Genomic DNA, 25603 nt, shown 5'->3' on the forward strand with positions numbered 1-25603 from the left:
ACTTTGGGTAACAACATGTTTGTTGGAAATGTTACTTGGAAATCTTTGTTGTGACAATATCTTTATTTAGAGGGAGGAGGTTAAAGAATCCATATCAGGAGTAAAATAAATTGCAAAACATGCCCGTGCTTCTGGAAATCAAGCAAAAGTCAGTATTTTGACTGACTCATTTTGACTGGCTAGCCGACCCATTTTGAAACGAGCAAACAATGCTCTGCTATTACCTAGCATTGCAAGAATGGATGTTAATGAATGTTTCCTCAGATTCTGGGCCTTCAGCAAGACGTCTGCCATAAGATGCTATCTCAACCAAGGCCCCAGCTTTGACTTTGAAACTATGCTGGCATGATTTTCCTGGGAACCGATTTAAACAAAATATCAGTGACTAAAAATCTGCTCAGTGTTAAATCCCTGGCCCTCCAGGTGGTTTACCTTTTTTCCAGACCCACTCACACTTTGTTATTGCTTAGTGACCTGTGTCTGTGCACAAGAACGGCAGATGCTTCATTCATCCTGGGACCAAGTGGAGCAGCAGCGCCATGGCTGATGGGGGAAATGCTCGCCTATTCAGAGCCTCAAAGGCACCACTCATCTCTCACCAGCGGGCACCTAATATGTCATGGCCTTGAGAACTGGCAAATGCCACTGGCCTAGAAAATATACTGGGAACACAAGCAAGACCGTGCTGACTGCATTTATCACCTTATGTTTGAAAAGGGAAAAAGTACCTTTTGGAAGTCTGACACAATCTTGGTCAACAATCCAGGTTGCTTCCGATAAAAGATTCAGAGACTGTTCATTTGAATGCTTCTTATATTTCAGGGACACTGGGGTTCTACATAGATTGATACTTCAATGGATTCTTCTAACACTCAGAGGTAGGTTCTATAAACTTTTAGAGATGTGAACTTTAAGGCTCAGAGACATAAAGTGCTGCTCAGAATTGACAATGATAGTAAGCAGCAGGGGTTCACACTCAGATTTGCCTCAATCCGAAATTCACGTTCCAAGTTTGTCCATAAAGCAGAACTTTTTAGAGCACTCTTAAATTAAAAGAGACTCGAATGAATCAGTAATCCAGATCCAGTTTTAATAAAAAAAATCCACCTTCCCTGATGGATGGTAGCTACACTTGTAGTGATTACTGCATAACAGTGATTTGATTCCAAATCACTCTGTTGTACACCTAAGACTAATATAATGTTACACATCAACTGTACTTAAGCTTTAAAACTAAATAAAATAAAATAAAAATCTGCCTTCCCCCATTGCTGTCTTATCTGAATCCAATAAGTGCAGTCTCAACTACTGGCAGCACCATATTTAGTGTGGAATAAGCAGAGGTAGCTCTAAGTGGGGAGAGAACTAATTCAGAGTCCACTCTATTAGTAACAGGTCTTCAAGAACTCTGATAAGTAGTGCCCAATTATGTTCAAAGCACATTAATTTATTTCCTTTGGCTTCTTTTTCATGTTTAAATAAGAAAATCACATAAGTCATTGAACAACAGGGCAACACATTCAACAAATCCTTACTATGTTCCTTCATCAGGGGTCATCTTGATTAGAGAAAACAGAGAATTAAAATCCTTTCTTTTTTTTTTTTTAAAGATTTTATTTATTTATTTGAGAGAGAGCAAAAGCAAGAGATCACACAGGGAGCGTGAGAGGCAGAAGCTGACCCACTGCTGAGCAGAGAAACCGATACAGGCCTCCATCCCAGGAACTGAGATCAGGACCTGAACCAAAGACAGATTTTAAACTGACTAAGCCACCCAGGCTCCCCAAGAATTATGATTATTTCAAAGAATCCTTGTGATTGCTACATTTTAAAGTAAGACAGCTGCCACATCTGTGTTAGCAAGCAGGTAGAACTTGTGTTGATTATGAATGAGTTGTGCAATGGGAAGGACCCGAGCCTTGGGTTGATTAACTTTGTGAGCCCTCTGTTCTCAACTGTAAGTAGGGATGATCTCCCCTTTGTAGGGCTTATAAAAAGCTGTCAGCACAAATGTGGCTCACAGTAGACACTCAATATGTGTAGCTAGTGCTATTGTTTCTAATATGCTCAAAAGATGGTTTAGACAAAAATATATATATACATATATCATTGTATTTGTATCTGTATCTGTACCTGATATCCCATCAACTAGTGCCTCTCTAACTTGGCCATCATGTCATTAAAGTACTAGGCTCATTTTTTGTACCTCAATGAGACTTTGGCAATTAGCAACAAGACTTTACAGTAATTTGGCATAATTTATGTATTACTACTGTTGTAACATCTATTTCCAAAATCAACCTTTTAACACAGAGTAAGTGGAGCAAAAATCCTCTAAATCTTCTAACGCCTGGCATTGAGGTAAAATATTCGAAAGATCAGAAATTATAATTATGGAGAAATTAAGATAAAGCATGCTAAAATTAAAAGATATATGATACATATGTATACACATATATACAGCATATATATTTAAATTTAATTAAAGATGGATATACAAACATATTTAAATATAGAAGTATATTTATATAATTTAAATCTGTAAATTTATGTATACAATATATCTTTAAATACTAGTATGTACGCATATGTACATATACACATATACATATCAATGCAATTTTTCAACTCTAGTTTAAATGACAGGATCACACTCTTAACTCAGAAGTTTCACTCATATATTTACATATAAATAAGGTCATCTATAAGGTTTCAAGTTTCTAGGAAAAAAAAATTTTACAGAGTGTTCTTATTGATTTTGCTAACTTAAATACCTGAAAATTCTTGGGTGACTGTAGTTGTTTTTAAAACTTCCTTTACCATGTTATAAGAATAAAGATGTTGCATTTTCTTGCATGATAATTTGGCTTTTCATTGCATGACACTGACAAAGCCATGCATTGAGCTGTCATTTAATTGTTTCAGAAGTGATTAAGTGACAAACCAATGTCAAAAGTGAAGGTGAACACATAACGCAGAATGAACAAAGGGTGTTTGGAGGAATCAGAATGAACAGGTTAGAATTTCCACCAAGGAAGGAGAGCGGTGCTCCAAGGCTTCTGGAGTGGCTGCCTCTGGGGCTCAGCTGGCTAAGTTGTTGGTCATCACCGGTGAGCCACCTGCAGTGCACGTGGAGATGCTGCCTACAGTAGCAGTGCGAGCTATGTATGCATTTCTGGATATGACTGGCACAGGGGCAACCAGCTTGATGGAGGAGGGGTTGAGTGACCGTCCTCCAAGCCAAGCCTGGCTGGCAAGCACAGGATCTTTCCTCAAATTATCTGTTCATCCAGGTGGCTTAGGATGCCCCTCCCAAGAAATGGCTCGGTGATGCCTCTGTATACACACATACCCTCCGAAATTCTCACATGTATAGAGCGCTCATGTAAACACGATGTCCGAAACACAGCATGACACCACAGAGAAATGTTCACTAGGTGCGGAACGGGAGGGGCAGCCTCGCCATAGAGAAGACGTGCCCCCTCGGAGTAAACACAGCCGTGTATGAGGGACCCCTCTTCCGACACAGCACTCCCCTTTCTCAGACTCCTTCCCATTCACAGAAACTACCACACACAGGCAGCCGGTGTGTCTGGAACATCCATTAACTCCTTCATGTTTATCAGCTCAGTCCTTATCTCATTCATTCCTTCCACTTTGTTTCAGAGTTCACTCCTGGGGCTTTGGCTGCAAATTATTTCAGGGTGTCATAAAGGAGGACAGATAGGACAAAATGGTGGAAGAACCATTACGAGATCAAAATAACTGCTGGGGAAAAAAAAAAAACACAGCACAACTCATAGCACCTACTCTACTGACAAGTCAGAAACTTAATGCTCTCAAATATATGCCATCTGTGCATGTTCTTCTATTGTGTACCTTTACCGGCATTTATCTCACCTTTGACCAGGGATTTCTACATTCTACTCTTGAAGTTCCCTTAATTTATTGCATGCAGAATGTGCCTAACAGATGCTTGATATCCTAAATTACAATCAGATAAGACAGGATAGTAGGGGTCCATGATTCTCTGCTACAATTTTTTTTTTTTCCCTGCAAGTGCATCTTTTCCACACAAAAAACATCAATGATGTTCAGGCCAAAATAATTCCAGCCTGATATTTATGACTCCCTCTATCTTCTTTCAATATTTATTTTTCTTTAATTTAAATTTTTTTTTAAAGATTTTATTTATTTATTTGACAGAGAGAAATCACAAGTAGGCAGAGAGGCAGGCAGAGAGAGAGAGAGAGAGGAGGAAGCAGGCTCCCTGCTGAGCAGAGAGCCCGATGCGGGACTCGATCCCAGGACCCTGAGATCATGACCTGAGCCGAAGGCAGCGGCTTAACCACTGAGCCACCCAGGCGCCCTAATTTAAAAATTTTTTAAAAGATTTTATTTATTTATCTGACAGAGAGAGAGATCACAAGCAGGCAGAGAGACAGGCAGAGTGAGAGGGGAAGCAGGCTCCCCGCTGAGCAGAGAGCCCGATGCGGGGCTCGATCCCAGGACCCTGAGACTGAGCCGAAGGAAGAGGCTTAAGGCTCTGAGCCACCCAGGTGCCCCTCTTCTTCCAATATTTAAAAACAACATAAGACCAAAAACCAAAACCAAAAACAAATAAGCAAACAAAACAAAACAAAACAAACACTTCTTTTTTTTTTTTTTGTATAGATTTGTGAATTAATTTTCAAATAATACTTTAGTCACAAAACTGGAGAATTATTTGATTATTTGTCACGCTAGAGTCTAGACAAATCTAGTGGTACCATGCAGTTGCTTCTCTAGTTCAGACAGTTGCTCCAGCAGGAGCGGTGCCCTGGGTGACACGGCAGGGGAAAGATGCTCTCTCACATAAACAGTCACAATTGGCCAGGGATCTGAGGCACAAGATCAACTCCTGCTTACACTCACATTTTTCTGATTCTCTCTCGTTTTTCTTTTTAACATGAAGACAAACAAAGCTGGAAGGATACTTACAGGAATCGAAACCTGTGCTGACTAGATCACACTTTTGTCTTTACTATCAACTGTTATCCTTCTAATCATAAACTTAATGAAGCTTGCTTTCTTTTGGACTTTGTAAAGAACACTTGAGAGACTCTGTCTCCTCAAGGTCCCCACCAGGCCTGGAATCCTTCCATCTGCCTAGAGCCAAGTAGGCACCGGGGGCTTCAGACTTTGGCCCAGAGCCTTTATCTTGAGGCGTCAGTAACTCCCCCAGGCTCTTACTCTAGCTCTTCTGTCTGCTACCAGGACTCGCAGCTAATTGTTTTTAATGAGCCTGGGTGGGTAACTATCTTTGCCTATAACCACAAGGAGATCTTACCTTCTCCACTGAGTATTTAGTTTATTGAAAAAAAAAAAAACAAAACTGACTTATTAAGATTGTTTTCCATTTTGCATACAAAGCTCAAAAGAAAGAAAACTTAGAGCCATTTTCCTCTGGGTATCTTCACCAAATGCATCATGTATACCTACCTTTAATAGTGATAATAATAACTAATCTTTATTTAGCTCTGTGTATAGTTTACACACTTTAACCCATTTACAGTTTACACAGTGGCCCTCAGAGTAAGATCCCTGACCAGCAGCACAGCATTAGTTGGGATTTTGTTACAATGTAAATTCTCAACCCAATCCCAAATTTATTGGATTAGAAAATTAGCAGGTGGGGCCCTGCAATCTGTCCCTTAAGTTCTATGGGGCATTTTGAGGCACATTTATTTTTGATAATCTCTCCTTCACAGACCACATTAGGTAAAAACCCATTTTGCAGAAGAGGAAACTGAGCCTTCTATGGACTAAATCATTTATCAGAGTCATAGCATTTCTAGCTGCCAAACTTCAAAGACTGATATAATCTAAGGGGAAAAAAAAAGAAAAAGAAATCATGATAGTTAAAGACTAAATGAATAAAAGGTAGTTAATAGATTTCTTCCCCTCAGTCATTATACCTTGCTAAAATAATTCAATATATTCACACACACACACACACACACACACACACACACACAATCTAACGTTCTACTGCATGTTAAAGTTGAGATATTAACTCTAATTTCTCCAAATTTAAGGTAGGTGTCTCCAAAACCTAACTGATATATATATATTTATATATAAATATCAGGAATACACTTATAAGTCAAATTTCCCACAAACTGCTGAGGGCTTTAACAACAAGATTAATTTAATAGCAGTGCATGTAGAAGAATTAATTTTAACCAGATTATCCTTCCTTTGATGATCAGCTGCTGAACCTCATCCCAATACAAATGCAACCAGTTTGTAGGAGACCGCAAACATCTGTTCTCCCCTAGAAAGTGTCCGCATGAATATTAATCCTGAAGACTACATGGTGACTCCCTGTCCATGTGATGTGTTTAAATGCCACATGTGTAAATGTGTGAAAGTATTTACTCCTTGAAGAGGCTAGGCCCCATGTTGGGAAGTTCTCTGAGACATCTCGGCAAATTCTAACATTAAGAAGGGGAAACAGATGGGCATCATTGTGGAACTTTCACAGACTCATGTGGAGCCAGAGGGCTGGAGGGAAGCCTGCTGCTTCTGGGGTAAAGACCAGCTGTTGCTTGCACAATGCTGATTGGCCAGTTGTTCCTTCTTCCCTTTTCCGCAGAACCTCATCCAGTGATAAGAGAATCTAAGGTCAACAAAAATCGCACAGGACAAAACCATGGGGATGATTCATGGGAAATATCAAGTTTTGAGGGGGCCTTGTCTGTTTTAAGCTGGATCCCTAGTGAAGCTTAGGCTTTATTGCCAGTTACTTTTTATTACAATCCACAGGGCAGCCCATAAACCAAGTATTCCAAGCAGGGAAGTATGGAGGAATTGATGCAAAGGGCCTGGAAGTTTCTAGATACATCCCTGCTATGGATGGGAAGAATCATTATAATAAGGTTAAGTGATATTTTCAAGGTCACACAAGTAACCAGTGGTGCGACTGGGGTCTGATGCTAATCAAAAGCCTCTGCATTTCCCTCCCTCCTTGTTTCTATTGGTCGGGCACATAGTGTTATCTCACTTTTGCACTGGTGGTCTTCATTAAGTCAGAGGCAAAATTCTAACTGGAGGCCAACTTCTGAACTGAATTTTTAGTTATGACCAACTATGAAATAAATATTTACAATAAAACCTTATATGTATGTGAGAGAGAGCCAAGGAGAGAACTATTAACAAAATCTTGAAAAAATATATTTTTTAAAGATTTTATTTATTTATTTGACTGAGAGAGAGAGAGATCACTAGTAGAGGCAGGCAGAGAGAGGGGGTAGCAGGATCCCTGCTGAGCAGAGAGCCCAATGCAGGGCTTGATTCCAGAACCCTGAGATCATGACCTGAGCCGAAGGCAGATGCTTAATCCACTGAGCCACCCAGGCGCCCCAATACTCAGGATATTTTAGACCAAATTGGTAAAATAAATGTATATGAATCATAAATATCAGAGAACATCTCCCAGAGTTCAGAAGTCACTCAAGGATGAAATTAGGGGACTAATGAGCTAAATGTATAATCCATTGTTTCAATTGACCTCTGTGTGAGAAAAGTGTTGAGTAACATATGCAAGTGCTTTATATTAAGATAGATTCCATAAAGCCACAGGAAATTATAGACCACATTATCATACATGTCAAAGGAATCTAAAATAAAGAGAAAGATTCCTGATGTATTTGGGAAGAGGAAACGTGATTTTCAGAAAAGAAAACTGTAAGCTAATTATCAACAACATACAGTATATTCAGAGGGGAGTGATGGGCTAGTGAGGGGGATGGAATTTACCAGGTATTATTGGCCATGAGTGAGCAGGCTTACTGGCATGGAAATAGCATCAGTGAAGGAAAAGAATCAAAGCCTCTAGTTGTTGTTAGAAGATTTGAAAGATCATTCTATAGGGGAGGAGGCAGACATTTTCATGACTGGTTGCATGAACAAACAACTGGGTTTCAATGCGTAAACACTTAAGGGAGGCAGATTTTGACTTTGTATACGTCAGTCTCTTCCAACTCTGTTCTGATGATCTGTTTTACTGAATCATCAACAGAAGACTTAGGCCAGGAAGCTAGTACTAAACCTCATTCTGAGCGCACCACTGACTACAGAGCCACCAGCAGGAAGAATCTGAAATTCATGATGTGTTAGGGATACCTTAAAGATATAATGTGTTAGAGATACCTCCTCGGTATTGCCTTGTCCATGAAGCTTTCCCCCAAGGTTCACGGTGCTGGTTCAGCCCAGATGGGACTTGGATTTCCAGTTAGCAGGTGATTTCCTCATTGGGCCAGAATGTGTCCTGATCCAGTTTGCACTAGCTGTTTGTCTGAGGCAATTGAGTCTTGAGCACCTGGATGATTCAGTCAGTTAAGTGTCTGTGTTTGGTTCAGATCATGATCCCAGGGTCCTGGGATCGAGTCCCACACTGTGCTCCCTATTTGGCAGAGAGCTTGTTCTCCCTCTCCCTCTGCTCACCACTCACCTTGCTTGTGCTCTCTCTGTTAAATGAATAAATAAAATGTTTAAAAAAAAGAATACTGGGTCTTCATTCTTAAGCCATCAACCACTGCCTAACCTGCTGATTTAGGTGCCTAGGCTTTATAAACAAACAGAGTTGGGTTTGCATCTTGGTCCATCACTTTACTACTTCTGTGGTTTGGATCAGGTTCCTTGGCCCTTCTAAATCTCAACTTTCACCCTTAAGATAGAAACAATTCATTAGGCTTATTTAGAAGGTGGTGGACAATATCTTCAGTAATCTTAACCGGGTACCTATTCATTTTTGATTGCTGAATAGATTAGTTCCTTCATTGCATTAGGCCTCCTGAAATATAAACCCCAAAAGAATCAACCCTTTGAACATATTCTGAAATGCCATTATTTCATTCGTAGGTGCCATCCCTGCAAAGTTCCTTGTTTTAGTCATGACCTCAACTCTTTAAGCTTCTGGTCTCCCCCAGTTGTCTATATCACTGTGGTCCTTGCATCCCTTGTGAGGGAACATTCCCATATTATGGCATGAGGACTGATTTGACCATTTCAAAATATATGACCTGCATAGATCAGAGGCTGGTTGTGAATGCCTAACTAAATGAGGCTAGGAATAAGTGAGCAAACATGTAGGTAAAACAGCTCACTAATATCTTCACAATTAATACTGAGGGATCCACCAACAACAGATACTTGTTTAAACCCAGTACCTAAGAGGGGTTCATTAGATTATCTCTGGAAAAGATCAGTTGGATAAGTTTTTTCTTTTTTTCTACAAAGATGAATAGAGCTTTAACATTGATAATAAGATTAAACTTGGAAAAAATAGGCAAATGATTAGAAGAAAGAGGAATTTGAAAAATCTGGGATTCTTATAGATTGATTCTAGTTTTTATTTTTTGTCATCATCATAAAAAAAACACAGTAAGAGAAGTATAAAACACTGAAGTTTTTAGGTGACATGAAAGTCTGTGAGTAGGAGGGATTTAGAGTTGAATTAAAGAAAGAGTTTGGTGAACACTTCCATATATGTGTAAAGCGGTCAGAAAAGGCAAATATTTTATCCAATATGCCTCAATAAAAAAGAATTTTATTTATAAACTAAACATGGCTGAGATGGGGGCCTGGAGACCAGGGGTAAGATGACTTTGGGGACTTTGATTTTGTCTTTTTTTTTTTAAGATTTATTTATTTATTTATTTATTTATTTATTTATTTATTTGGCAGACATCACAAGTAGGCAGGCAGAGAGAGAGAGGAGGAATCAGGCTCCCAGCTGAGCAGAGAGCCTGATGTGGGGCTCGATCCAAGGACCCAGAGATCATGACCTGAGTCGAAGGTAGAGGCCCCAACCCACTGAGTCACCCAGGTGCCCCTGATTTTGTCTTTTTTACACTGTGGGGTTCTGCGGGTGAAGTTCTTGGATGCAAAAAGGTAACAGAATTGTGATATATATCTTCTTTTATATCCAAGAAATGTGGTGAAGGGTGGTGGAATCTGGGAGCTATGACAGTGGAAATTAACTTCCAGATGAGTGAAATGAGCTTTTAGCATGGAGTGGCAGAGCCTACCTTACGGGTTGAAGATACTTGCACTTGCTTCTTGTCCTGTCCTAGTAAGAACTTATTAAATATTTGTGAACCCATTGGCTGGAATATGCTGATACGCTTCTATAGCCAGCATGGGTATAGAAATTGTCATCAGAAAAGGATATTGAGGGGAGCCTGGGTAGCTCAGTGGGTTAAGCCTCTGCCTTCAGCTCAGGTCATGATCTCAGGGCCCTGGGATCGAGTCCCGCATTGGCCTCTCTGCTCAGCAGGGAGCATGCTTCCCCCCCTCTCTCTCTGCCTGCCTCTCTGCCTACTTGTGATCTCTCTCAGTCTGCCAAATAAATAAATAAAATCTTTTTTTTTAAAGGATATTGAAATGAAACATATAATATTTTTGAATCATCATATAAGGCTTTTGCACCCATAGCTAATGCACGTGGCACAGCTGATTTGCCCGGAAACATGGTGGGGGGAACAAAAGACCTCAAGAAAAAGAAAGTGAAAATTTCCCAGAAATTTTATAATAGATCAAAAGATGGAGACATTCTCTTAGGTGAGAAGAAAGGATCCTAACTGACTTGTACTCAAACATGAGCCATGTGGATAAAGTCATCTAAAAATAGGAGACCATATATTAAAACACAAGCACAAGTGGCTGTCTTTGAAATTTCAGAGCGAAAAATATCAGGAAAAAAAAAAGGAAAGTGTCAAAACACAAAGAGGGCAATGCGTTTTTAGAACACTTACATGCTGTATGTGGGAAACATAGGCAGATTCATTAAGGGTTCGAACACATACAGGAAGGACTCAGAACTGAAGCAGTAATTCATGCATATATTTGTGACAGTAAGTGTTTCTATAGGCCTATCTTTCCAAATGTCTGGTAACGGGACTCTGGCCTGTGTAGATTTAATTAGAGGTTTCTTTGTTCCAAATATATTTATCCACCTTACCAAACATAGGCAAATGTTGCTGCTCAGAGTTAGAATCTTATATTTGTATTTTTGTGGAGTGTCTCAAGACAACCTGAAAAAGATTTTAAATCTGCTAAGGTTCTAAAATTGTCACAAAGTCACACCTGATTATTTAGTGAAGTGGAGAACTCTGGCCTGTTCATAAATCATGATTCATCTCTAAGCAGCTGCTTGGCGACCTCATTCATGAACATTCCATTCAGTGCCAGATCAGAGAGTCTTCAAATTGAATTTTTAGAGCATGAATATTTGATATTGTACATTGTATAGATAGATATATTTCAGGATTGTTACTCTGAATGAACTTTATGAAATAAAATAAATCTCTGGAGTACTGGTAAGTTGATATCTCAACCACAGCATGTCCTAAGTTGTATTGTTTGCTAACTCAATTTTAAAAAGCATTACAAACTCCATATTATTGAAAATTGAAGATCTTCAAAAGACCACATGAAAGTATCATTCAACAGATTCTCTACTTCCAAGATACATCATCCCTAATTAATTCAGTACTTGATATTGATGTTTTTAAGTATTGATTTTTTTAATGAAAAGTTAAATAGAACAACTTAAAGAGTTTTATAAAAATCTCTTTGGGGGTGCCTGGGTGGCTCAATGGGTTAAGCCTCTGCCTTTGGCTTAGGTCATGATCTCAGAGTCCTGGGATCGAGCCCCGCGTCGGGCTCTCTGCTCAGCAGGGAGCCTGCTTTCCCCCACTCTGCCTGCCTCTCTGCCTACTTGTGATCACTCTCTCTGTCAAATAAATAAGTAAAATCTTAAACGAAAAAAAAATCTCTTGTTTGGCCATTGTTCTCATCTTTTTTATCAAGGTTAATTCTGGTAAATCTATAATCTCCCTTCTAATTTTAAATTTAAAATAAAAATTAAAATGAATAAATAAAATTTCTCAAGATAATCTATTCATCCAGCAACATAATCTTGTGGAAATAATAATGAATATTAACCACAAGTCAGATTTTACGTATGTCTATGAAGTATTTGGTAAAATACTCAGTCTGTTTGATGGCCATGCAGTTTCAGTTTGAGCCCCATCCATTTGCTATATAAACAGTTCTATGTTATTACTGTGTTCTCACTCATACTTTAGCAACATGTGAATAAAACAAAAGGGCTTAACAGTGGGTCCAAATAAAGTTTACATTTAAAGAGAAGTAAATCAATTTCGTGAAACTTTAAAACTAATCAAGTGCAATAAAGGAGAAATAGAAAATACAGTTTTGCAATCATGTATATTTAGAAATAAATCTTAGTTCTGTATTCTAGCACCCCCAGTATGATCTTGGGTTAGTCTCTGTGAGTTTCAAGCCTCTATATACTAGCTACAAGATGTTTAGGACATAAAGCAATAGTGATTGAAAAGTAAGGGATGAAAAAGACATTCCATGCAAAAGGAAAGCAGAAGAAAGCTGGTGTACCTATACTCAATCAAACAAAATAGATTTTAGAATAAAGACTGTGATAAAAGAAAAAGAGGGCAGTACATGAGGGTAAAAGACTCAAAAGAAGGAGATAAAACAAATATCTATGCACCGTGCATAGGAACACAAAATATACAAAGCAGATATTAATAGACTTAAAGGTAGAAATTGACAGCAATATAATAATAGTAGGGGACTTTAATCCTCCACTTACATCAATGGATAGATTATTCACACAGAAAATCAATAAGGAAACACCAGTCTTAAATGGCACATTAGACCAGAAGGACTTAACAGGTATAGCTAGAACATGCCATCTGAAAGCAGCAATCTCAAAAGAACATGGAATACTCTCCAGGGTATACCACATGTTAAGTCTCAAAAACATCTCAGTAAATTCAAGAAAACTGAAGTCATATCAAACATCTTTTTTGACAACAGTGGTATGAAACTAGAAATCAATTTAAGGGGCATCAGGATGGTTCCGTTGGTTAAGCATGTTACTTTTGATTTCAGCTCAGGTCATAATCCCAGGGTCATGGGATCCAGTCTTCAGTCCGTCTCCATGCTCAGCATGGAGTCTGCTTGTTGTCCCTCTCCCTCTGATCCTCCCCACAACCCCTCACTTGCAAGCTCTCTCAAATAAATAAATAAATACATTTTAAAGATCAATTACAAGAAGAAAACTAGAAAAGCTACAAATGCATGGAGATTAAACAACATGTTAGTGAACTACTACTGGATCATGAAGAAAATCAAAGGAGGAAAAGAAAATCTAGAGACAAATGAAAACAGAAATATGACATACCAAAATCTATGTGATGCAGCAACAGCAATTCTAAGGGAGGAGTTCATAGCAATAAGGCCTCTCTCAAGAAACAAAGAAATCTCAAATAAAAAATTCAACTTGACATCTAAAGGAATTAGAAAAAAAAATTCAAAATTAGTAGAAAGAGGAAAATGATAAATATTGGAGTGGAAATAAGAGAAATAAAAACAAAACACAACAAAGAAACAAACAAAACCCTCAAAACAGTAGAAAACATCAATGAAACTAGAAACTGGTTCTTTAAGAAGAAAAACAAAACTGACAAACCTTTAGCTAGACTCACCACAGAAAGAAAAAAAGAGGACTCAAATAAAATTGGAAATGAAGGAGAAGTTACAACTCATACCATAGAAATAAAAGGGACTATATAAAACAAAAAACAACAACAACAAAAAAAACAAAAACAAAACATAAACAAAAGCCTACTACCAAAAATTGTATGCCAACAAATTGGACAACTAAGTAGAAATGGTTAAATTCCTAGAATTTCATCCAGCACTGAATCATGAGAAACAGAAAATCTCAACAGATCAGCTACTAATAAGGTCAGTTACTAATAAGCAATCAAAAAGTTCCAACAAACAGAAGTCCAGTACTAGATAGCATCATTGGTTAATTTTACCAAACAGTTAAAGAGTTAATACCTATTCTCAAACTTCCAAAAAAGTAAAGAGGAAGGACTGCTTCCAAACTCACTTTATGAGGCCAGCATTACCCTGGTACCAAAACTGGACAATGATGATATATAAAAGAAAATTACAGGCCAATATCCCAATGAACATTGATGAAAAAATCCTCAACAACATATTAGCAAACCGAATATAACAATCCATTAAAAGAGTCATACACCATTACCAAGTAGGATTTATCACAGGGATGCAAGATTCACCATCTACAAATAAATCACTGTGATACACCACATTAACAGAAGTGAAATCTAGACATCATATGATCATCTCAATAGATGCAGAAAAAGGAGTTGATGAAATTAAACATCCATTAATGAAAAACCCTAAGCAAAGAGGTATAGTGGGAAGGAACTTCAACATAATAAAGGTCATATGTGACAAACCCACAGTTAATATCACTTTCAACAATGTAAAACTGAAAATTTTTCTCCTAAGGATGTCCGCTTTCCCCATTTTCATTTAACATAGTATTGCAAATCATAGGCATAGCAATTATGTGCAAAAATGTGTTGTGATTCTATACACTGATAAGAAAGTATCAGAAAGAAAAATAAAAATATTCCATTTACAATTGCATCAGAAAGAACAAAATACCTAGTAATAAATTTAATGTAAGAAGTGAAAGACTCATATACTTAAAAAAGTAAGACCTTGATGAAAGAAATTGAAGACAGAAAGAAATAGAAAGATATTTCATGCTTATGGATTTGAAGAATTGCTATTGTTAAAATGTCCAGACCACCCAAGGCAGTCTACATATTCAGTGAAATCCCTATCAAAATTCCAATGGCATTTTTCATAGGTGTAGAAAAAATAATTCTAAAATTTCTTTGGAAACACAATGACCCCAAATAGCCAAAACAATCTTGAGAAGGAGCAAAACTGGAGGCATCATGCTTCTTGATTTCAAAACATACTACAAAGCTATAGTAATCAAGAATGGCATAGCACTGGCATAAAAACGGACACATAGATCAGTGGGACAAAATAGAGAGCCCAGAGATAAAACCACAATATATGGTTAACTAATTTATGACCAAAGAGGCAAAATATACAATGGAGAAAAGACTGTCTTCAGCAAATGGTGCTGGGAGAACTAGAGAGCTACATGCAAAAGAATGAAACTAGATGACTGTCTTATAATATACATACATATTAATTTAAAAGATTAAAGGCTTGAGTGTGAGACCTGAATCCATAAAAATCCTAGAAGAAAACATGAATTTGAAGTTCTTTGAAATCAGTTGTATATATATTTTGGATCAGTGCAACAAAAGCAAAAATAAACAAATGGGACATTAAACTAAAAAGCTTCTGCACAGCAAAGGAAACCATTAACAAAACCAAAAAGCAACCTATTGAATGGGAGAAGGTATTTGGAAATCATATATCTGACAAAGGCTAATATCCAAAATATATAGAGAACTCATACAACTCAATGAGAACAACAAAAACAATTTGATTAAAACATGGGTAGGAAATCTGAATGGACATTTTTCCAAAGAAGACAAACAGATGGCCAACAGGGACATGAAAAGATGATGAACAACATTAATCATCAAGGAAATGCAAATCAAAACCACAATAAGCTATCACTTACACTTGTCAGAGTGATTACCAAAAAGACAAGAAACAAGAGAACAAGTGACCCTCATGAACTGTTGCTGAAAATCCAAACTGGTGCAGCCACTATAGAAAACAGCATGGAGATGCCTCAAAAGAAATTAAAAATAGAATTACCATATGGCCCTGCAATTCCACTACTGGATATCTATCCAAAAAACAGAAATGTTAATTCAAAAAGATATGCACCCCTCTGTTCATTGCAGCATTATTTACAACAGCAAAGGTATGCTAACAACCTAAGTGTCCATCAATGGATGAATGGACAAAGAAGATGTTGCGTGTGTGTGTGTGCGCGCACGGATAATACTCAGCTATAAAAAAGGATGAAATCTCCTCATTTGCAATAACATGGATGGCCCATGAGAGTATTAGATTAAGTAGTATATGTCAGTTATACGACGACAAATACCACATGCTTACCATGTGGAATTTAAAAAACATAGCAAACAAACAAAATCTTGACTCTTAGGAACTGAGAAAAGTTTGGTGTTGCCAGAAGGGAGGGAGTTGGGGTATGAACAAAATGGGTGAGGGAGATCAAAAAGTAGAGTCTTCCAATTAAGAAATAAAGAAGTCATAGGGATGTAATGTACGACATAGAGAATACAGACAATAATATCCTACGGACAATAGTATTGTATAGTGACAGATGGTAACTGGACTTTTTGTGATAACCATTTTGCAATTTAGACAAATGTTGAATCATATGTTGTATACCTGAAATGACTATGATATTGCATATCAGTTATACCTTAATAAAAATATTTAGACAAAATAATTCAAAACTTCAATTCATTCTGAAAAACAACCAGTTTTGATTGAAAATGTCAAAGAAAATAAATAACCCCACATCTATTTGTCTCTCTCAAGTCAAAATAAAACCTTAAAATTGTTCTTCAAAATGGAAGGTGTGCTTATTTTTCATTTCAAACTAAAAACAAGACAAAAGAAAACAAAAAATCTGTAAAAATTTATGGAGCTTCAAAATTGAGTGAAAAAATAGAATGGTCCCCTGAAGCCCTATTTAGAAAAACTTTTTAAAGTTTTATTTATTTAAGTAATTTCTACCCTCAATGTGGGCCTCAAACTCACAATCCCGAGATCGAGGATCATATGCTATTGTGACTGAGCCAGCCAGGTACCCCTTAAAACCCAATTTTTAAAATGTAGAAAATCCATATTCCTTGTAAATGTTACAACTTAATATACAGGCAACCTAGAATAAACATGATAATAATAGTATTCCCAAAATTCAATCTACCATAACTAATCTCAATCCTAACTTCACTATTATTTTCAATTAGCAATATTGATGAGTAGACAATTATCAAATAGCAATGAACTTAAAATAGAAATCTGTTTCCAGGGGCGCCGGGGTGGCTCAGTGGGTTAAAACCTCTGCCTTCAGCTCAGGTCATGATCTCAGGGTCCTGGGATCTAGCCCCACATCCGGCTTTCTGCTTAGCGGGGAGCCTGCTTCCCCCTCCCCACCTCTTTCTGTCTGCCTTTCTGCCTACTTGTGATCTCTGTCTGTCAAATAAATTAAAAAAAAAAAAAAAAAAGAAATCTGTTTCCAACCAAAGTAGGGCCAACACAGAAAAGCATAGACAATAGCAATTTGGAACCATACTTAACATTAATTTAAAGGGGGAAACAAGTAGGGAGAATATGAGAAAGACAGATTAGCCTATCAACTGCCACATCTTCACATAGTATATACATTAAGAAAAAAATAAATATTTGGAGATGTTTTTTCCATAAATTGTAAGCAACATAAAGAAACACATTATTTCATTTAGTGCATCAGTTTCTGAAGCCTCCTCCAGATGCCTCTTGCTCAGTGTCTCTGTCTCCCTTTCTAACCTCAGTCTGGGGACAGCCTTTCACTATACCTGAAGGTCAAGAGTTTAGACCTTGGGGTGGGGAGGAAATTTCTTTTTCACAACTTGGAGCACACTGTCCTTCACTTCCTAGGTGATGTTATTTATAATGATGAAATGATTCTACATTTTGCATTTGTCTTGTCTTTTTAAAACTTTTAATTGTTTTCAAATCTTGAATAGAGGTTGTTGAGCACAGTGGCTATAACATCAGACCAGACTACAGATTCTCAGGCTGAGATTTTACAAATTGTTCAATGTCGATTGCATTATATAACTGAGCTTGCTGGGTCACTAGAGGATACGTGAAGTGTTTGATACATAATGAACAGGTGAGTGAATAAATACATGCTCAATAAATCAATACATTCTCATTAAAAATCAGACCCGTAAAGTATCCTTCTGTTTTTATAGATGAAGAATTGAGACCTGCTCATCAAGTTACTCAGGTTACCAGAAGAGGAGGAAAACACTTTTTTTTTTTTTTTTTTCCAACAGGCATCCTAATTTCCCTTGGAACTGGAACCATGCTGGAAGGAGGACTCATAGACCATCTAATTATTTCTAAATGGGCACTCCACAGTTATTAAGCTACCAACAATCTGAGTAGAGGAAAATGATAGAAATGCTCACTGGTTACCATTATTATATCTCAGATTCATTCACTGGAAGAGAAAAGATGTCCTACCCAGATGCTGTCTTCTTGCTTGTACTGTTTCCAGTTGCGTCCTGTGTCACTGAACATCAGGCTGTAACTCGTCACCCAGTCAGAGCTTCCGTATCTTCCCTGCGTGGCCACCGCTGTAATCTCCACTCTGTTTCCCAGGTCCATCTGGAGCCACTGTTGAGCATTGGAATCTGCTGGGGACCAACCGCCAGTTCCTGGAAGAAGATCAGAGAGAGAGTTGTAGTAACATTCCCCATGGCTGCAACTCTCAGCTCTCAAAGAGAAAGAAATGGTGTGCCGCTAAGATGTCTTTACCCCCCAAAGCGCCCTGCTCGTTCTTGCATGGCCTGATTTCCATTCTCCTCTTCCACACTATTCCCTTTCATGGTTCAAGATTCATCTCGAGCCCATGCTGTCCCTTCCATAATTCTTCCTGTCTTTCCTCGGGCATTAGTTTCTATTTTTTGGATTCCTAGTACAATCGGTACTACTTATTTATTTTTATTCTCCTACAACCTTAATCTTATAACATGCTTTCTATCCTTTGCTTAATGGAGAGCTCCTTCCTTCCTTCTTTTCTCCACTCTTTTATCCCTCCCTCTACCAAGGCCGAGATATTTTTTCTGTGGATACAAAGATGAAAGATCATTGACTATATCTTTGACTCTGTCTCATCCATGCAACTGATGTTCTCTGAGCACCTGGAGCATTCTGGATACTGAAGAAAGACATGCAAACAAAAATGTGCAATTTGATGTGATAGGAAGCCTTATAAAAGGCAAACACAAGGTACAATAGGAGCTCAGAGGACAGAATATCTCTGTAGGTGACAGAAAGTGAGATAGTGAAATGAGATAGTGATGACGAGACAGTACAGCTGAAGCCCGAAGCAAGTATGACCATGCTGCAGGCAAACAAGGTGAAAGAGAGAAAACGTTGGAGAGATCAAACAGGGCCAAGGGAACAGCATGCACAAAATATCAGGGGACATGAGGCAGTGTGCCGTGTTTCTGGATCTACACGGGATTCAGTATACCTGACACACAAAAACATTCTTACATGGGACAAAAGACCCTGGGCCTTAAAAATCCATTATTTGATATACTGGAACTCTGCAAAAGATCAATATTAGCTCTTGCAACTTTGGAAGACTTGTTGGAAGACTTGTGGCCTCAGTCTTCTCTAATTGTTTCACATGGTAATAATGAGGTCAATAATCATTTTTACTGACCCAAGAGTTAACAAATCTTCCAAATCCTGAGTGGAATCCTGGAAAGGCAGAATGTGTATGCCATGGGTGGGGATGAGAAGGAAACAACACTTCTGTGAAGTACCTTGCTCAGCGTATCAAGTTGGTGACTTAATTACATTTTCAATTTAGAGGACTTAATCAATAAATCCCTTTAGATTTCAACCTTTGTCATTTAAAATCATTTTAGTTATGATTTTATAACTTTCTCACGATCTCAGAAGGAATCAATGGGACTTCTTCCTGGTAATCGAGAACTTTTCTGAGCCCTGGCTCCCTGGTGTAGACAGCCCGTCATTGATGGAAGCAGACATGTAGGCACAGGAGATGGAGGACATGAGGTGAACCCTACTTTAGTCATAGGCACATCCCGCAAGGTATGTGTTGATTCTCTCTTAATAGCAACTGCTATTAAGCTTTGGTTTGATTTTTTTTTTTTTTCACTTTCCTGAGAAGACTGAAATGCAGGGAAAGGAAGAGATGGAATATGCTCAGCACCTATTACGGAATGTATTTTATTAAGTGTTCTGCAAGACACAGATACAGTGGCAGATATGGCTGATTTCCCTGATATCCATTTCTCTTCTTCTCGGGTGGGTATGAAGCTTAATTTCATTTTCAGCTCTCCATCCTCTTATACTTATAGTCACAGAGATAAGTTCTCTCTAACCAAGATAGGAGTAGGAGGAAGACATGCCACTTAGAAGCCAACTGGTCTCTTCCCCACTTGTTTCTCCTTCTATGACTGATAGATGCAGTTGGCACCAAGGCCTGAGGTGATGACAAAACAATAATATGGAAAGATCTTGGTTTCCCATATCATCACATGAAGGAAAGCATCTGTCTACTTGAATACCTGCCCCAAATAATAATATAAATAAGAACTAAGCATCTATGTTGCTCAAGACATTGTGGATTAGAACTTTTTTGGTACTGCAATTCAACCTACTTTAAAACATACATAATATCCTGTAAGATAAAAGCGCAATTGCCAGTATATAGTTCAGGAAACTGAGATCCAGCAAGTTTGGAACACCTGACAGTTGGGATTCAAGCATTGCTCTTTGAGACTATTATGTAGCAGGAAAAAAAAAAAAGTTTCAGGAAAAAATTTTTTTCAGCAGAAAAAGAAACAAACAAAAAAACCAAAACACCCGGGATGCCTGGGTGGCTCAGTTGGTTAAGCAGCTGCCTTCGGCTCAGGTCATGATCCCGGCGTCCTGGGATCGAGTCCCGCATCGGGCTCCTTGCTCCGCAGGGAGCCTGCTTCTCCCTCTGCCTCTGCCTGCCATTCTGTCCGCCTGTGCTCGCTCTCTCTCTCCCTCTCTCTCTAATAAATAAATTAAAAAAAAAAAAACAAACACCAAAACACCCAGAAAATCAATACAGAAGAAAGGCACAGGGAGGAGGCATATGAGCAGAGATCTGACCTGCCAGATCCGGAAGTACGTTTTTGTCTAACAGCTCTGTGTTTACTAAATTGTCCACAATTCCCAGCCCTGACTACCTTCTCTCAACTTTTCACAACTGACAGAGAGGCTTAAGAAGAGCACTTACATTTCAAAAACATTAAAAAAAAAATTTAAAGTCCAAAACAATTTTGAGCCTGTTCTTTATTTCCATTCAATTTCTCCTCCTGCTCATTTCATGGGGTCTCTTTCTTCTTAAGTGAAAAAACGCAAGTTTGTATAAACTATATATCATGTGTTAAAACATGATCGAAGAGAAATTTGTATGATGATTTCTTCTGAGTGATGGAACTATGAGTGATTTCATCCTTTTATGCTTTTTGCCTATAACATATTTTCTATTATCAGTATGTGTTTCTTACATAAATGCAGATTCGCATTATTCATATTTATGTGGTTTATTGCCTAAAGAATATGTACAGCAATTGAACAGCTGGTGACAACTTGTGACTTTTTATGTGATCATCACTATTTTTGAAATCAAAATCCTCAGACCTTAACTAGTCCTCTTTTATTCTCAATTATCAGCAGCCAGAGCTCCTAGTCATGTTTTAGGATTTTTTTCTTCATTTATTCTAATTATTGTCATCCGCATATATGTTAAGAATTTTTGTTAAGAATGGAAGAGAGAGAACAAAATGACAAGAAACTCTCCCTGTCAGCACGCAAAACATAAAATCACAGAAGACCGACTGAAAACCAAACCGAACCAAAACAAGACTAAACAAAAGACAGAGAGTTAATGCTAAGGTTTCTTCAAATTTGCCTAAAGAAAATCACATCTCCCTTTTGCCCACAGTAGAATCCATAGCTTATTAATCACCCTGAAATTAACTGAAATAGAATTGTTGCTGTTCACCTTCATTAACACATTGGGTTAAAAATGTTCCAAACCCAGAAGCTTCAACCTAAGCTCTTAAAACAGAGGGACACTGTCTGGGTGATAATTGCCAAGAACTCTTTTCCTGCTGTTGAAGATGTTCCCTGCATTACAGCTAATAGACCAGGCCTCCAGGGTTGCCATGGTTGCTATGGCAAACATTTTGTTCCTTGCACCAAACAATAACTGTGTTTTCAAAATGATGAGAGAAGCCTAAGATACTATTTGCAGCTACTCTAAACACATACCGTGCCCACACTAGCTTTCTGTTTCTGAATTATTCTCTAAAGTGGGGTGTAACGTACACACAGATACCTGCGTCAAAGGCGTAAACTAAGGCAGTGCTGCCTATAAATGTGGCTGAGGTATAAATGACTATGAGCTGCTTCTCCCATAACCCCTGTAGTTTGAATTTAAGAGAATCTAATAAAAAGTTAAGGGAAGATTTTAATTTTAGAAGAAAACTAACTTCACTTTATATTTTAATATCATCTAGAATTTTCCAATAGTTTTCAAACATGGGATCCTGAATGATTTTCACGTTATATTTTGGCACAGCCCAAGCCCTGAACATTACATTTGCCGTATGTGACTAGGGTGGGAAAAGGGGATTATGGACTGAAAGCCAAGAGACTTGGTTCTAGATATTATTCTGCTCTCAAGGTTAGACTGGATGAGAAATTCTCAGAGGGGTTCAATCATCAGAAACACCTTTAGGTGTTTGTGAAGATGATAGTACACATTCTTGGGCCTTCTACTTGATGACTTATTCCAGGGCCTAACCTAGGAATTTGATTTTTTAGGAAGTTGTTCCTGGCATGCTGAATGGTTTGAGAAAAACTGGATGGGACCACCTCTACAATTCCAGTTCTAATATTTTACCATTAAGGATTGCTTTATTTAGCTATATAGTGGTCCAAAATAGCTTAAATCCAACATGCTATTTTTGATTATCAGAAGCAATAACAAAAAATAACTACCTGGAATTGCCTCTGGATCTAAAGATCGACACCCTTGTCTCATTTGTCCCCCAAGTCACACCAAACACAGATGTGTAGTTAAACTCACACTTAACAATTGGCAAGGAAATCTGAAAAACTGTGAATTGAGAAATATCCACCTCAGCTCTTACTTGAATAGTTATTTCCCCTCCCAGTTAACCCTTTGTTCCTTCTCATCAAACCTATCCTGCACGACCTTGGAGTGTTCATTCATAAACACCATTAGCTGACATATGGTCCTTGCTAAGTGCTCAGCAACCCCCTGTGTACTTGGCACACATGGACTCAATCATTGACATAGTAGCTTTATATGATAGATATCATTATGCCCATTTTACAGGTGGTGATACTGAGGCCAGAAAGATTGGACAGCTTTTCCAAGAGTACACAACTAGTAAGTGGCAGAACAGGGGATTTGAAACCACAAAACCAGGACCCAGAGCTCAAACTTAACCACTTGGCAATACCAACTCCAAACAGGATGAACAGAAAACCTTCCTCCTGCTTCTTTTTCTTTTCCAAAATAGCAATTCTCATGAGAAACATAATTCACATTCCCGATTTTGTTTAGAATATCTTACCTGATTCCCACAGCAATCAGCAATGTATTTTTAATTCCATTTATGAAAGAATAAAGCAGCCTCGGAGGGTCAACCAGCTAATGGTGGTGAGAGACTGTTCTCCAACCCAGTCCTTCCGATGCTTCATCCCTACCTGAGGTTCCAACAGGGACCAGGGTCTTCAGCCTTAGAAATGATCCTTATGGAGAATTCTAAAGAAGATTTAAACTAGGAAAAGAGAAACATCTTCTGACTCGCAGCAGCAACCTCCCCAGCCTTTATACCATGATGCTTATTCCTCACTTCACAAGCTAGGGAGGCTCTAAGCATGAAACAGAATAACTGGTAGAAAATGGAGAAATTCCTCGGTTTCTACACTTATCTCCACTTCTAACTCAGAAAAGGAAATGAGAGTTCATTGGTGTCATACACTGGAAATGGGCACAAGATGGATTATATACAGCCCTCTGCTCAGCAAAATTTTACAACTATTATTCAAAAAGAGTCCATTTAGTACAAGACCAACAGGAACTAGAATCATCACATACACACGCATACACACAGCATTTTCATACCTACTCGTTTGAAGCACATAGGCACTTTGAAAAGCCCTGAAATAATTTCTGCAGGGAATAGGTTTCTTAGGCTTGTGCCTTCCCCCAGATTTATACAAGACTCTCAAAAGCTACAGGTACATTGTCACCAATGACTGGGAGGTGAGCTTAAATTATTAGTTGCATCATTAATTATTAAATATTTCATGCCCATATAAGCAAAGGTTCAAGATTTTTCAGGGACAAAACTACCTAGAGATGGCAATGAGAAAAGCAGAGACACTGTTCCATAAATATTTAATGTTATACAGTATGGGTAAGAGTGATAACATTCACAGACTTGCACAAAGCACTCAGGAGGGCTTCCTATACCTCCATGTACAGAGATGTTATCATCCATTTATAGCAGGACCTATGGCTGAGCAGGGATTTCTGAGGCTGGTGGGATGTTTTCTGGAAGCCTGGGCATCATCATCCTTCTGCTGGGCAGGTATGGTAGGACCTGGGTGTTTCAGGCCAGCCCTGGCCAGGACTCCCTGAGGATAAAGAAAGTGGGAACCTGGCCAAACACCCTGTGGGTTTCAAAACAGATAAAACCTGTAGGAAAACCCGATGTGTGGGGTGCCTAGGTGGCTCAGTAGTTAGGTGTCTGCTTTCAGCTCAGGTCATGATCCCAGGGTTCTGAGATAGAGCCTCACATTGGGCTCCCTGCTCAGTGGGGAGCCTGCTTCTCTCTCTGCCTACTGCTCCCCCTGCTTGTGCTCTCTCCTGCTGTCTCTGTCTGTCGAATAAATAACAAGTAAAATCTTAAAACAAAACAAAAACCTGAAGTGGACCTATTGAGGCCAATTTGCAGAGAAGACCAAAGGAGTTTATAAGAGGAGACTAATGAAAGGGAGGGGAGAGTCTGGGTCCGATTCAGATCCAGTCATACCTGAGGCTGCCTCAAGAGTAATGTTGGGGCAACAGTGGCTCTTTGTGTGTGACTTTGCTAGGTTCCCCAGAAGTCAATTATGAAGCATGGATTGGAGTGTCAATAGTTTCTTTGGAAAATGACCCCAGGAATTTGGGTTAGGCAGATGGAGCTGAGACAGGGAAGGAAGGAGAGCCAATCCTTGGCACATCAGCAAGCGAGCCTTCTTATGAATGAGCTTAATCCCATCAGTGCAGGATACAACTTAGGGTTCTATTACCAGAGTGTGTTATCATAAATTATAAATATAACAACTGAGTCCCATAGTGCTTGAAAATAACGGCAGGGAGAGAGAGAGACTTCAGGCAGAGTAAAGAAGGTGTAGGTGTAGGGGTTGAAAGTGGTAATGTTGGGGGGAGATCCTAAGGTATTCTAAGTGTTCTTCTGTGGTCTTCCTTAGCTTATGGATTCATCCCCCAACTGTAGATGCAGGCTGACAACTAGAACTGTCTGTCCTCTTCTCCATTAGCCAAACAGAAGCGCACTTGCCCAGGAAGCTGCCACTTCCTGGTTCTCATCTCAGCCAGTGATGAACTGCTACACAGTTCCTAAAGTCAATCCCCTTGTCTCAAGATGTGGCTGATACTTGTGGTGCAATCTGTGGTCTAGAACTTCCTCCTGGCATTAGAAGAAAGCAAGGCTTCAGTTGAGACCATGTTTCTTGCTAGCTTTCCCCTCTCCTAACCCTCACAACCTGTCTCCAGAAATCACTCCCCCACAAGTTCCATGACAGGCCAGCTTCTAAGATGTCCTTGTACTGG

At 38.6% G+C, this 25603-nt stretch overlaps 1 protein-coding gene across 2 annotated transcripts in view; it reads right to left on the minus strand.

The window, feature by feature from the left end:
* Positions 1-25603, minus strand: part of CNTNAP5 (contactin associated protein family member 5) — an 825196-nt gene that overhangs the window by 617584 nt on the left and 182009 nt on the right. For both annotated transcript variants that reach the window (XM_082690270.1, XM_082690269.1), the window contains exon 3: positions 18178-18371. In XM_082690270.1, coding sequence (XP_082546396.1) covers positions 18178-18371 — 194 coding nt within the window. The remainder of the gene's footprint in view (positions 1-18177; positions 18372-25603) is intronic.

The sequence above is a fragment of the Mustela nivalis genome (genome assembly GCF_964662115.1).
Source record: "Mustela nivalis genome assembly, chromosome: 11".
In the NCBI taxonomy this organism is placed as follows: domain Eukaryota; kingdom Metazoa; phylum Chordata; class Mammalia; order Carnivora; family Mustelidae; genus Mustela; species Mustela nivalis.